General features: G+C 34.7%; 1 protein-coding gene across 1 annotated transcript; it reads left to right on the plus strand.

Moving 5' to 3' along the window:
* The first annotated feature begins 2,269 nt into the window (after nt 1-2,269).
* LOC131068517 (disease resistance RPP13-like protein 4) lies at nt 2,270-13,945 on the plus strand. Its single transcript, XM_059217346.1, has 2 exons — nt 2,270-3,589; nt 12,311-13,945. The coding sequence occupies exons 1-2, from the start codon at nt 2,386-2,388 to the stop codon at nt 13,879-13,881; spliced, it is 2,775 nt and encodes a 924-aa protein (XP_059073329.1). The 5' UTR covers nt 2,270-2,385; the 3' UTR covers nt 13,882-13,945.
* The last annotated feature ends 398 nt before the right edge of the window (nt 13,946-14,343 follow it).

Consider the following 14,343-nt stretch of genomic DNA (forward strand, 5'->3'; position numbering starts at 1 on the left):
ACTAAATAATTCTATATATTAAAATGCTTAAAACTTATAAAATATCAGCTATTGGTCTTTACATAAGAAATGTCCTAGATAATCTTCTTTTTCTTCTTTTTATGTTATGAGAGTAAAGGCATTTTTTCTTGTCTATGTTATTATATACTAGTTTCTCAAATGGGTTTTTTCCTGGCATGTTCATTTTTTTATGGCTTGAGTAACAAAATAAGTTGCTAAATAATCTAATGTCAATCCATATGGATCTATTTTGACACATGTTTACATTTTTTTGTTTCAAATGTTTTTTCCTCTTTTAGTTCATTTTACATTAGTGCCTCACATGCAATTTTCTTATATTTATTTTCTTTAATAGTGTGATTGAAAAGATGGTTTTCTATATAAATCAACACCAAACCATATGAGTACATTTAAATGAAACATTTATATTTTTGTTTCAAGCGATTTTTATTGTCCATATCATCTTGTACTAATGTCTTGAGTACGGTTTTGTATATTCAATTTCTTTCATTAAAAGAAAAAAGATGAGCTGATATATAGTTTAAATCAATCCATGTGAGTCTAGTTGGACACATTGCGTTTTTGTTTCAAGTGCTTTTTTGAATAGTTCAATTATATTTCTTGATTTCTTATAAAAAATATTTACTACCTTTTTTTCCATCACAATAAATAATCTCTCTTTTGTTACGTTGCTAATAATATTTTAAATTTACATATTTTTAAAATAATCATACAAGTTTTTTTTAATTACTTTTAGAAATTAATTATTTTTTGGATTAAAGACATGAAATTTTTATAATCCATAATATCAAGTTTGCAAGATTTCTAGATTTGACTATATAAAATATTATCATTGATATTTTGGATCATACTCCATGATCCAATATAGTAGTGAGATAGCCATAGGAGTAATAAAAGGATGGTGATAGACCAAGATAACCAAAAATATTAGGGGAGAGATAGCACGAAACTAAAGCACAATCTTAGTCCCTGCCATTCTTCCATTCTCTTTTTTAACTATGTCATCGCAATGATAGATTACAAAGGATTTTTGAAATTTTTATGATAAAAAAAATGTTACAAAGTTAAAACCAAAAACCTTGTCAAGCTAACTTTTGGATGTCAACTAGATTCTTATAAGTTATAAATAGAATTGAGACATGATGCAACAAATTTACATCAATTTTTGAGGTAAGTGGTATGTTTTTTTTTTAATTATACTTTATGAATTTAAATTAGTAACTTGGTCAAATATGACTCACTGATGTAGGCATATTTATTAATCAATCATTTATATAAAAATGACATGTATAAATAGATACACATATAATTATACTTCTGATTGCTACCGTTGATATCTTTTATATATAAGAACTGACATTTCAAGCACTACAATAATTGAAGTTGTACAAGAAATTTATTATCATTTAAATATTAATAAATAATTAAATTGATCATTATTTTAATTGTGAAAAGTGCAAGCCTTGTAGTTTCATCTTTATTTTTGGGTTTGTTTGATACAGTTATCCTTACTGTGATTATTAGTGTAAACTAGCATATTTTAAGTACATTTCCTAATTCATTTTAATCATACATTCACACAAAAACATCATAATATTATAAAGCATCAACATCCTAGGCATCACTACCTGTTTGTTCTCTAAAGTTTTTTTTTACCAAACTGTTAGATTGATTAACAAAGGTTTGACCAAAGAAAATATTCCAAGTCTAGCAAGCTCCTAAATACAACATCTATTGCTTGAGATAATTTAAAGACATCAAAATAAACATATTCCAATCATTATATTTTTCTTTATTAAAATCCAAGAATGAAATTTATATCCATATGTAAAAAATCAAAATTACAAAATTGAAAAATAAACACAGATTAATTAATTTCCATAACTTTCCTTCAACAATTTTATCAGTTCAGATTCATTAATCTAAGCATATTTATTATTATTGTAACTATAATTTAACCTAAGATTAGTTATACAAATATAATATTTTCCTCCATAGAGATAAAATCTTAGATAGAAAGAAATGCACCTCAACTTCGATGCAGCCTGCAATATTCTCTTTTTACCATATTGCTTTTCCATCTGTCTCCCATAATCTTATTCGGGTTAAACAATATAATAAAGTGTATACTTAACTCACAAGAAAAGCATTGCTTCAAGGGAAAGAAAAGCATCCACCGTCAGGATCGCGCTGCTACAAATTGCCAGTGTTTAGATTATCAGACTCAGATCAAATCTAAGCTTTTCAAGTCTGTGTTATTTCTGGTGTGCTTAACAACTGAGATTTCTAGACTGTTTTGGCGGCTTCATTTTGTCTGCATAGAAACTTCAGAGAGGAATTTTAGCTTCACTCTCATTTTTTAAAATGGCATCTGTAATTGGAGAAGCTGTTGTGGGAAAGATTTGCGAGATGGCCGTTGAGATGACCGTTCAGAAATTAGCCCAAGAAGCGAAGTTGGTGGTGAATTTTAGAGAAGACTTCATATGGTTAGAGCAGGAACTCAGATCTGTAAGGGGTTTTCTGCAAGATGCTGATCAACAGTCTCGTCATAAGGAGGGTGTGAAACAATGGCTGGAAAACATTCGCGATATTGCCATGCGCGCAGAGGACATCTTTGAAGAATGTGCTGTAGAATCCATGTACCGAAACGATGCTCAATCTTGTGGGTTAAGTTGTAGTCAATGTATTTTTCACTACAGGATAGGGCGGCAAATTAAAGACATCAAGGATCGCATGGGATCTATTACTGAAAAGGGCAACCAGCTGAAGCTGCGTCATGAAGTTTTGACTGCTGATGAAGGGCAACCGAGTACATCTCAAAGTGTAACTGTAAATCGGAGGAGATCTAGTCTTTTGCCCAGAGATTCGCACCCAGTTGGAATACAGTGCAAAGTTGATGACATGCTCAGCTTGTTAGAAAACTCAGGCTTTCCAGTGATCGTTGTACTTGGGATGGGAGGGATAGGCAAAACCTATCTTCTTCAGCATGTTTACAACAAGGTAAAAGGAAGGTACGACAATTCTATGTGGATTTCAGTCTCTCAGTTCTATTCTATTTCCAAGTTGCAATGTGTCATAGCATCCCATTTAGATTTAGAAGGGCACATTAGGGACGGGGGAGATATCTGTACAGCTGCAGAGTTGAATCAAGAAAAATTGCGAGATAAAAGGTGTCTTGTGGTGTTAGATGATGTTTGGGAGGTTAGTAGGGAAGATGATTTGTTAGATAGACTTGGCCTCCCGAGTGGCAATGATAGCCCATGCAAAATTGTGGTTAGCACAAGAAACAAGGATGTTTGTACAAATTTGCATGCCAAAATCTATAAGATGCAATATTTGTCAGATGAAGAGAGTTGGAGTCTATTTTCTTTCTATGCATTCAGAGACTATGCCATACATAGAGCGCCACAGAAGCAGCTGGAAGAGGAGGGTCGGAAGATTGTGAAGCAATGTGGGAATTTACCTCTTGCTATCAAAACGATAGCAGCGTCTCTGGCCGACAACACAGATCTCAGCAAATGGGAGTCGAAGCGCCATCAGCTCGTAAGGTTAGTTACTCCTACTGGTTGTTGGAAGTGAAAACACTCTGAGAGGGGGGGGTGAATCAGAGTGTGCCAAATTTTACCACTCAGTTTTGCACATAGGACAAATGGGCAGAGACAGTACAGGTTACAGAAATAAATGAATTAGATCTTAAGAAACTTACTATTGCCAAAGCATGTACAAGTGATCATTAAAATGAATAATTTTCGTTGTGCACTTAAAGAAAAACAAGATGGCTGAACAGATAAAAACTAAATAATTATTGCAGTAACCGCTGAGAGCAAGAATTGAAGTATCAGAGCAGCAGCTAGTGAAACACAAAGAGGCAAGATTGAAAAACATAACACCAAAAATTTTCCTGAGTGGAAAACCCTCTTGGGGTAGAAAAACCACTCGACAACAGTCTTTTTATTATCTCAAAGGGCACCAACCCTGTACATTGTTCAAGAAGAATTAAACCCCTGTTCCTCTACAAACTCAAGTTTCAATCACTGGTAGCCTTGTAACTACAAAAAAATAATGTAATCACAAAGATATCAATGATGGGAACAAAAGAATGGAGCAATAAAATGTATCCAACTACAAAGAAGTTGTTTTTAAAAACCTCAGAACAGAGAGAGTATTTAATCTCAATCTCTGAACTTGAATCTGAAATACATTAATCTTTATGTGCACATCAATGCATAAAATTTTCTAATAAAGCCTCTCTGTCTCCATGATACTCAAAAAATGTTTTTTTTCCTTTCCCACTTGTTACCACTTTCAACGAACTATTTCTCTGTTTTATAAACAAAAACAAATCTTCATGAGAAACCCTCGAAGTAGAGTTTCTAAACCCACGTTAGGGTTAGACAAAAAAAACTGTTTTACAATACACAGTTACATCAACTGTTTTTTTTTCTTTCTTTAAAAACTGCTCTTCTTCAACTGACAGAAGATATTACAAAAACAAAAAACTCTTTCATCTTTCATTTCCGAAAAACGGAAAAAACAAAAAAATATTTACCATAACTGATTCGAAAACCACCAGAGAGTAAAAATGCTTTCTTCATATCGTTCTTTAATCTGCTCTTGTGAAAAAGATAATAAAGATGTAGATAATACCTGTCATTGAAGACCACAAAAACACCTGTAGAAATGCGGCAGCAGAATCCACATAAAAACTCCATATTATTCCAAAGAACAGAGTCAAGAATTCTATCAACAGAAAACTTGCACTGAACTGGTAAACATATCAAAAACCCATGAGCAAACTCAAAGAAACGCTCCGCATTCACAGCATAAGACACGGTGGCGGCTAGGGTTTGAAGTATGTAGAAAGGAATGTGAACATAACCAAGCTTTTCTTTTCCAAGCTTAACCAAGACTTAGCATCCGTAAATGAAAAAAGAAACTCATTTGAAATCCATATCACATTGCCCACCACGTGGATCATAATTTCCAAGTGACTTAAGCGCTCAGTCAAATAACATACTCATTCACCTTTTACTGCCACGCAACCACCCATAATGCTAGATAGGAGTCAAACTTAACCATGATTAAGATTAGCCACGATGTACACTTTTTGGCATCAAGGTCAAAACGGGGTCAACAAACTCCCCCTTTGTCCTTGATGACAAAAACCATACCAACAATGACCTAAAAGGAATAGGCAATCTGGAAAACTGTAGTCATCAAATATATATCATAGAAAGATCAAGTGTCAAGCAAAAAAAATGACACAATATGCTGCCCATAAGACCTGTTAATAAGAGTATGTCACAGTAATATGTCACGTTATAGCCACTGCCAAAAAAAACTAGTAAGATATGATGGTTTGACTATCAAGAACCAAAAACAGTCTGTCAAGAATACCAATATCAATCTGCCAAGATATGTCACTGAAGTATTAAGTGTATGTCCAAAAGAAAATGCCAAAACCTGAAGATACCAGAACCTGTGATGCAATGATACCAAACCAAAAACCTGTAGAGGCCAAAACCTGTAGATACCAAAACCTGTGATGCAATGATACCAAACCAAAAACCTGTAGAGGCCAATGTAAGATACAAAGAATATGCCAATACAAAAACTGTAACATCAAAACCTGTATAGCATCAATCCCAAAATCTGAGCAAACAATTGTTATCAAAACCTGGTATAGCATCAATCCCAAAATCTGAGCAAACAATTGTTATCAAAACCTGTATAGCACCTTATCAAAACCTGTATAGCACCAATCCCAAAATCTGAGCTGAGCAAACAATTGTATAGAGTACCAGATGACAATTTTCTCCCCCTTTTTGTCTCGAGGACAAAGGAATAGAACAACACAGTGCTGCTCAGTAGAGAGCTATGCTCCCCCTTAATATGTGCAGGAACTAAGAAGAGAAGATTGAGAGAAGACTCCCAACCTATCGCGAAGCCTCTCAAATGTGTCTTTAGATAAAGCTTTTTTAAATATATCAGCAACTTGGGCTTGTGAAGGAACAAACACTAATTGAAACTCATTAGCCAACACCTGATCTCGTAGAAAATGGAGTTTAATGGCAACATGTTTAGTGTGAGAGTGCATAATAGGATTTTTTGAAAGATTAATCGCACTAGTATTGTCACAATAGATTGAAATGGGCTTAATAGTAGAAATGCCCATATCAGTAATTTGATGAGACATCCATATCAGTTGTGTGCAACATGCAGTGGCTGCTATATATTCTGACTCTGCGGTGGACAGAGTGACACAATCTTGCTTTTTACCGTGCCAAGCAACAAGACAATCACCAAGAAAGAAGGCAGCTCCACTGGTGCTTTTACGATCTTCTAGACAACAGGCCCAATCAGAATCAGTGAAGCCAACAAGAGTGAAGTCATTATTACGGGGATACCAAAGACCATAATCTAGTGTGCCTTGAACATATCTAAAGATTCATTTTACAGCATTCAAATGAGATTGTTTAGGTGCAGATTGAAAGCGGGAGACTAGACATACTGCAAACATTAAATCTGGTCGAGATGCAGTTAAATATAATAGACTTCCTATCATTGACTTGTACTCAGATTGATTTACTGTAGGTGAGTCATCTGATTTGGTCAATTTACAACCTATTTCCATTGCTGACTAGTTTACAATCTGCCATATTAAATTTTCTAATCATCTCTTTGGCATATTTGGTTTGTGACAAGAAGATACCTTGCTAAAGTTGTAACACTTGAAGACCAAGAAAGAAATTCAGTTCCCCAAACATAGACATTTCAAACTCAGATTCCATCATTTTAGAGAACTTTTTGGATAAAGAGTCATTATTACAGCCAAAAATGATATCATCTACATATATCACAACCACTAAGATATCATTACCTTCGACATTAACATATAAGTTGCTATCTACAGCACCTCTAGTGAATCCATTTGCTCTAAGATGATTATCCAGTCTAGAGTACCAAGCTCTTGGAGCCTGTTTAAGGCCATAGAGTGCTTTCTTTAATCTGTATACACAATCAGGTTTGTCTGCAACTTTAAAACCTTCCGGTTGTTCCATATAAACTTCTTCATCAAGATAACCATTCAGAAAGGCAGTTTTGACATCCATCTGGTAAACTTTAAATTTTTTATAGCAAGAGTATGCAAGAAAAAATCTGATTGATTCTAATCTAGCTACTGGTGCGAATGTTTCTCCAAAATCTATTCCTTCCTGCTGAGCATAACCTTTACAAACAAAACGAGCTTTATTTCTAACAACCTTCCCAGATTCATCAAGCTTATTTCTAAAGATCCATTTGCCTCCTATCACATTCTTATCATCTGGCCTAGGTACTAACTCCCAAGTTTGATTTTTCTCTATTTGACTGATTTCATCTTTCATTGCATTCAACCAACATTCATCAGATAAAGCATCAGAAACATTTTTGGGTTCGAAATCAGTTACCAAACAAAAATGTTCAGCCAGTTGAGCTTGTTCAGTTGTTTTTGCCCTTCTTCTAGTCAAAATACCTGCATCTATATTGCCAATAACTTGACTTTGAGGATGTCTCTTTGTTATAATTTTCGAGGGTGTATAATGGAGAATACCTGTCTCTACATTTGAATTCTCTGTATTTTCTTCATCAGAACTTGATGAACATATTTCATTTTTCTTTTCTATTTCTGCAGGTTTAGGAACTTGATCAACCTTTGTTAAAGTAATTTCCTCTTCCTCAATATCCTGCAAATCATTACTTAACAAAAATTGTTCATCAAACCTTACATTTATTGTTTCAACAATTTTATTCAGTCTATTATTGAAACATCTATAGGCTTTGCTATGAGTAGAGTATCCAAGAAAGATACCCTCATCAGTTTTAGCCTCAAAATTTCCTAGATTTTCTTCATCTCTTTTTAGATAACATTTGGCACCAAAAATTTTGAAATATTTGATAGAAGCAGCTTTTCCATACCAAAGTTCATAAGGAGTAAAGGTAGATTTTACCCTGATTTGTACATGATTCAAAATGTAAACAGCTGTGTGTACAGCTTCTTTCCAATACCTGTCTGGTAGATTTGCCTCATTAAGCATTGTGCGAGCCATTTCTTTGACTGTTCTATTTTTTCTCTCAACTACTCCATTCTGTTGAGGTGTACGAGTAGCAGCATATTGTCTCTTAATACCATGTCTTTCACAGTAATCAATAAATTCTTGTGAAGTGAATTCACCACCCTTGTCTGATCTTAAGCATTTTAATTTTAGATCAGATTCTCGTTCAACCATTTTTCTGAAAATCTTAAATCTATCAAACGCTTCGGATTTGTGTTTGAGGAAAGTGACCCATACCATTCTGGTATAGTCATCAACAAAAAGCATAAAATATTTTTCACCATTTATTGACTGTGTCCTTGTAGGACCACATAAGTCTGTGTGTACAAGCTGTAATGGTCTAGTAGAAGAATGTTCTTTAGATTTGAAAGACACTTTTGTTTGCTTTCCTTTCAAACACTCTTTACAAACTGAATTGAATGGTTTACTCAAAATAGGCAAACCTCTAACATTCTGATTTTTACTGATCCTAACCAGATTGTCAAAATTTATATGTCCTAGGCGTTTATGCCATAACCAATTTTCTTCTATTTGACCCATAAGACAAATACCTTCATTATTCTCATAACCAGTGGAATCAACCAAACTGTAGACATTGCCAATTGTTCTCAAACCAGCTGCAACAGTTTTACCAGATTTATTTTTGATAGTACAATCTTGAGAGCTAAAAAATACACTGTAACCACTATCACAAATTTGACTGACACTCAATAAATTGTGCTTTAACCCTTCAACAAAGTACACATCATGAATAGGAGTATCATCATTTAGCAGTAATATACCTTTACCTCGTACATAAGCTCCTGAATTATCCCCAAAGCGTACAAAGCCACCATTAAAGTCTTCAAGATGCAGAAATTTATTTCTATCTCCTGTCATATGGTGTGAACAGCCACTGTCCAACACCCATAAAGATTTCTTATTTGAGAGAAGTGCAGTTTGCACTATCATTGATTGCTCAATACCAGATACAAACTTAGGTTTCCATATTTTATTAGGGCTTGCCTTTGTTTTGCACTGTATAGTAGTATGCCCAAAAGTGTTACACTTATTACACTTTACTGTGTTTGGAAGGTCATATCCTTGATTGTAACCAAACATAGGAGATCTTTGTTGCAGAAATCTGCAAGTATTAACCTTATGACCAAACCTATTGCAATAGAAACAGTATCCATGAAAGAAGCCAAACCTAAAAGGTTTTGTTCTGTTATAAGTCTGAAATGATTTTCTAGTTGCAGGCTTAGTGTTCTGTCTTGATGACTCAACTTTATCAAAACCTAAACCAGCCAAATCTTTATGCAACTTTTGCTTGCTCAAGATATCATTTAGATGTATTGTACTTTCATACTGTTCAATTTGTTTTTGAAGTTTTGTGGACTGTTGTTCTAATGTTTCAATTTTATTTTCTCTTTCTTCAAGAAGGGACTTCAAGTTTGAGATCACTAAATTTGCATTATTCAACTCGACTTGTAGAATCTGATTTGAATTTTCATGTGAAGCTACAAGTTTCTTTAACCTCTTTATTTCTTTTAAAGCACAAAGCAATTCTCCTTCAAGATCAATTTCTCCTTGATCTAAATCTTCAAATTCATTTTTTGTTTTGCTAGTTACATCTTCTAATTCTGCCATAAATAGAGTTTCATCACCTTCACAGGGTGAATCATCTGATTCATTTCCAGAGTCTTCTTTAGTAAAAAGACTCTTCTTTTTCTTGAAGGTATTAAATCTCCTTTTAGGATTCCACATTTTCTTTTTGTAGAATTTTTCTGGTTTTTCCTCTTCACTGTTTTGATCACTTAGAGGACATTGAGCAGCAAAGTGTCCAGCTTTGCCACAATTAAAGCACTTAAAAGGTAATTTGTCCTTATATTTCTTTTTTAGTTTTCTAACAAAAAGGGCTTCTATAGCATCTGAAAGTTCAAATTCACTGTCAAGTTCTTCTTTCTTTTCTACTTTAAAAGTTGTTTCTTTTGAAGAAGAAGGATTATTACCTATCCTCATCTCATAGGCAATAAGAATGCTTTGTAGGTTATCAAGTGTCATGGTAGAAAAACTTTTCTTTTATTCTAAGGTTGAAACCTTAGTTTCAAACTTGGGTAACAAGGTTCTAATCACTTTATTGACAACTTCCTTTTCTTCAACCTCTTCACCAAGACCCTTTCTCGAATTTACTATTTCATCAACTCTAAGAAAATAGCTTGCTACTGTTTCATCTTCTTTCATTCTTAAAGATTCAAACTGATTTTTGAGTGTAAGAATTTTAGACTCCTTAACCTTAGCATCCCCTTGATAAATGGTTTCAAGTTTTTTCCAAATATCATAAGCAGAAGAACAATGCATGACTTTAACAAAAACATCTTTAGTGAGACCACATAAGAGAGCATGCTTAGCTCTGGCATTTAACTCATATTTGGTTTTATCATCAGGACCAGTAGGAATAATGGAAGGAACTGTATATTTTGTGGTCACAATATTCCACACATTAAGATCAACTGAAATGAGATAAGTTTCCATCCTAATCTTCCAGAACACATAATCAGTTCCATCAAAAAGAGGAGCTCTTGAAAGTGAAGCACCTTCCTGAGTTTGAGCCATAGATAAAAAACTTCCAAAAGACCAGGAACAGTCCCTAGGGCAGACCTAAATGGAGGGACCCTATGCTCTGATACCACTTGTTGGAAGTGAAAACACTCTGAGAGGGGGGGGGTGAATCAGAGTGTGCCAAATTTTACCACTCAGTTTTGCACATAGGACAAATGGGCAGAGACATTACAGGTTACAGAAATAAATGAATTAGATCTTAAGAAACATACTATTGCCAAAGCATGTACAAGTGATCATTAAAATGAATAATTTTCGTTGTGCACTTAAAGAAAAACAAGATGGCTGAACAGATAAAAACTAAATAATTATTGCAATAACAGCTGAGAGCAAGAATTGAAGTATCAGAGCAGCAGCTAGTGAAACACAAAGAGGCAAGATTGAAAAACATAACACCAAAAATTTTCCTGAGTGGAAAACCCTCTTGGGATAGAAAAACCACTCGACAACAGTCTTTTTATTATCTCAAAGGGCACCAACCCTGTACATTGTTCAAGAAGAATTAAACCCCTGTTCCTCTACAAACTCAAGTTTCAATCACTGGTAGCCTTGTACCTACAAAAAAATAATGTAATCACAAAGATATCAATGATGGGAACAAAAGAATGGAGCAATAAAATGTATCCAACTACAAAGAAGTTGTTTTTAAAAACCTCAGAACAGAGAGAGTATTTAATCTCAATCTCTGAACTTGAATCTGAAATACATTAATCTTTATGTGCACATCAATGCATAAAATTTTCTAATAAAGCCTCTCTGTCTCCATGATACTCAAAAAATGTTTTTTTTCCTTTCCCACTTGTTACCACTTTCAACGAACTATTTCTTTGTTTTATAAACAAAAACAAATCTTCATGAGAAACCCTCGAAGTAGAGTTTCTAAACCCACGTTAGGGTTAGACAAAAAAAACTGTTTTACAATACACAGTTACATCAACTGTTTTTTTTTCTTTCTTTAAAAACTGCTCTTCTTCAACTGACAGAAGATATTACAAAAACAAAAAACTCTTCATCTTTCATTTCCGAAAAATGGAAAGAACAAAAAAATATTTACCATAACTGATTCGAAAACCACCAGAGAGTAAAAATGCTTTCTTCATATCGTTCTTTAATCTGCTCTTGTGAAAAAGACAATAAAGATGTAGATAATACCTGTCATTGAAGACCACAAAAACACTTGTAGAAATGCGGCAGCAGAATCCACATAAAAACTCCATATTATTCCAAAGAACAGAGTCAAGAATTCTATCAACAGAAAACTTGCACTGAACTGGTAAACATATCAAAACCCATGAGCAAACTCAAAGAAACGCTCCGCATTCACAGCATAAGACACGGTGGCGGCTAGGGTTTGAAGTATGTAGAAAGGAATGTAAACATAACCAAGCTTTTCTTTTCCAAGCTTAACCAAGACTTAGCATCCGTAAATGAAAAAAGAAACTCATTTGAAATCCATATCACATTGCCCACCACGTGGATCATAATTTCCAAGTGACTTAAGCGCTCAGTCAAATAACATACTCATTCACCTTTTACTGCCACGCAACCACCCATAATGCCAGATAGGAGTCAAACTTAACCATGATTAAGATTAGCCACGATGTACACTTTTTGGCATCAAGGTCAAAACGGGGTCAACACTGGTAACCGTGATCCTGTCATGGACATTTTAAAGCTGAGTTACGACTCCTTGCCTGCACATCTTAAAGCCTGTTTTGCATATATTTGTTTCTTTCCCGAGGATGAGATAATATATCCCGAGTATCTGATAAATCTGTGGATAGGAGAAGGTTTTATCCCTGCCGGAGAGGACCAATGGGATGTGGCATGGGATTGTTTATATCGACTTGCTAACCTGTGTCTGCTTCAACTCTGGGAAGAAGGGAATGGTGATGAACTAACCAAACATTGCAAAATTCATGATTTGTTGCTAGATTTGGCTATCCACATATCTAAAGAAAATAAATGTGCTTTTTCTGTTGAGGATGCCTCTACAAATACAAGTGTTGGCACTGGTTGGTGTCGGATTTTATTGGTCAAGAAAGATATAGATGACAATGCAATCTCAAAGTGCCGTCCTGTTTGTCTCCGTACACTTTCACTGTATCTGAATAAGAAGATGACAAGCATCCCGGCAAAATTGTTTACGGCTATGAGAGGATTGCGCGTTCTCGATTTGAGCTGGACAGGGATCTCTGCATTGCCTGTGTCCGTGGGAAAGATGAAACTTCTCAAAGTCTTGAATTTAAGAGGGACACAGATTAAGGAGGTACCGAAGTGTGTGAGATACCTGAAAAGTCTCTTGTTTTTGGTCCTCTCTGGTGATTGCAGGAAATTACCAGTGTGGATGAGTGAACTTAAATGTCTTAAGCATTTAGAATGCTGGGGTGTTGATCGCATGCCGAAAGGAATATCAAAGCTAGTTTCATTGAGAAAACTGAGAACAGATTGGTTGCACCTCTCCATAGAAGAGGATGAATTCATGAGGTTAGAGGATTTGGCGAATATGAATCAGCTTCAGGAACTATGGTTAGGAGTTAACCATGAGATGGAATTGCAGAGGATGGAAGAAGGGATCCTTGCACAACTGGTGAAGATGCGCCGTCTAGTACTCATTAATCAGATGAGTATTGAAATGTCGGCGGGATCAGAAGTTGGTCTTCCGCACATTCCAGAGAATATGAGAGCAATGAAACATTTGGAACGTCTTGTATTAGAGAGGTTCGGAATGCCAAGATGGATATGCGGTTTGGAAAATTTGAGGGAATTAAGCTTATTACAGTGTGAATGCAGTGATTATCCAGAGTTGCAGAGAATGCCCAATCTAGTGATGTTGTGGATAGAGGGGAATAGGAAGTGCAAAGAATTGCCAAAGGCTTTTGGAAAGTCAGGAGGGTTTCCACACCTCCGCTTCTTCGCAATTTGGGGATTGGAGGAATTAGAGGAGTTCCCAGAATTGGAGGAGGGAGCCATGGCATGTCTCGAGGAGTTCCGTCTACAGGCTTGCCACAAAGTTAAGAAAGTTGGAGAGGGATTGCAGAATTTGGAAAGACTGAAGCTATTTAATTATTACAGGACAAGTGAATTGAGGGAGACTTTCAAGGAAGGTGGAGAGTATTGGAATAAAATTAAAGTCATCAATCCTGAGGTAACCATTACAGAGTAATCTTTCTGGTGAACTGCCGCCCTTTATTGTAATCCTTTCTTTGCATTGATTTGATGAAAAAAAGTGAAGAGAATAGTTTTATTTTAATGGAATTATAATTAACATTTGCATTTCAATGAAATGGAATGGTTACACTGATAGGTATTTGAATGTATGAGTAGGACTTGATAAAAAATTTGATTATCCATAATTTTGAAATAAAATAAAAAATTAAATTTATAAAATATTTATTATATATGTACTTGTAGTGTCAAGATTGTATTTTTTTATAATTTAGAATCTTCATTGAATTCCCTAACTATTAATATTTATTGCATTCCTTTCTTTGCATTGATTTGATGAAAAAAAAAGTGAAGAGAATAGCTAAAAAGAAGTGCATAGAGTCAGTTTTTTTTTAATGGAGTTATAATTAACATTTGCACTTCAATGAAATGCAATGGTTACACTGATATTTAGACATAG

This window comes from Cryptomeria japonica, chromosome 3 (assembly GCF_030272615.1).
Source record: "Cryptomeria japonica chromosome 3, Sugi_1.0, whole genome shotgun sequence".
In the NCBI taxonomy this organism is placed as follows: domain Eukaryota; kingdom Viridiplantae; phylum Streptophyta; class Pinopsida; order Cupressales; family Cupressaceae; genus Cryptomeria; species Cryptomeria japonica.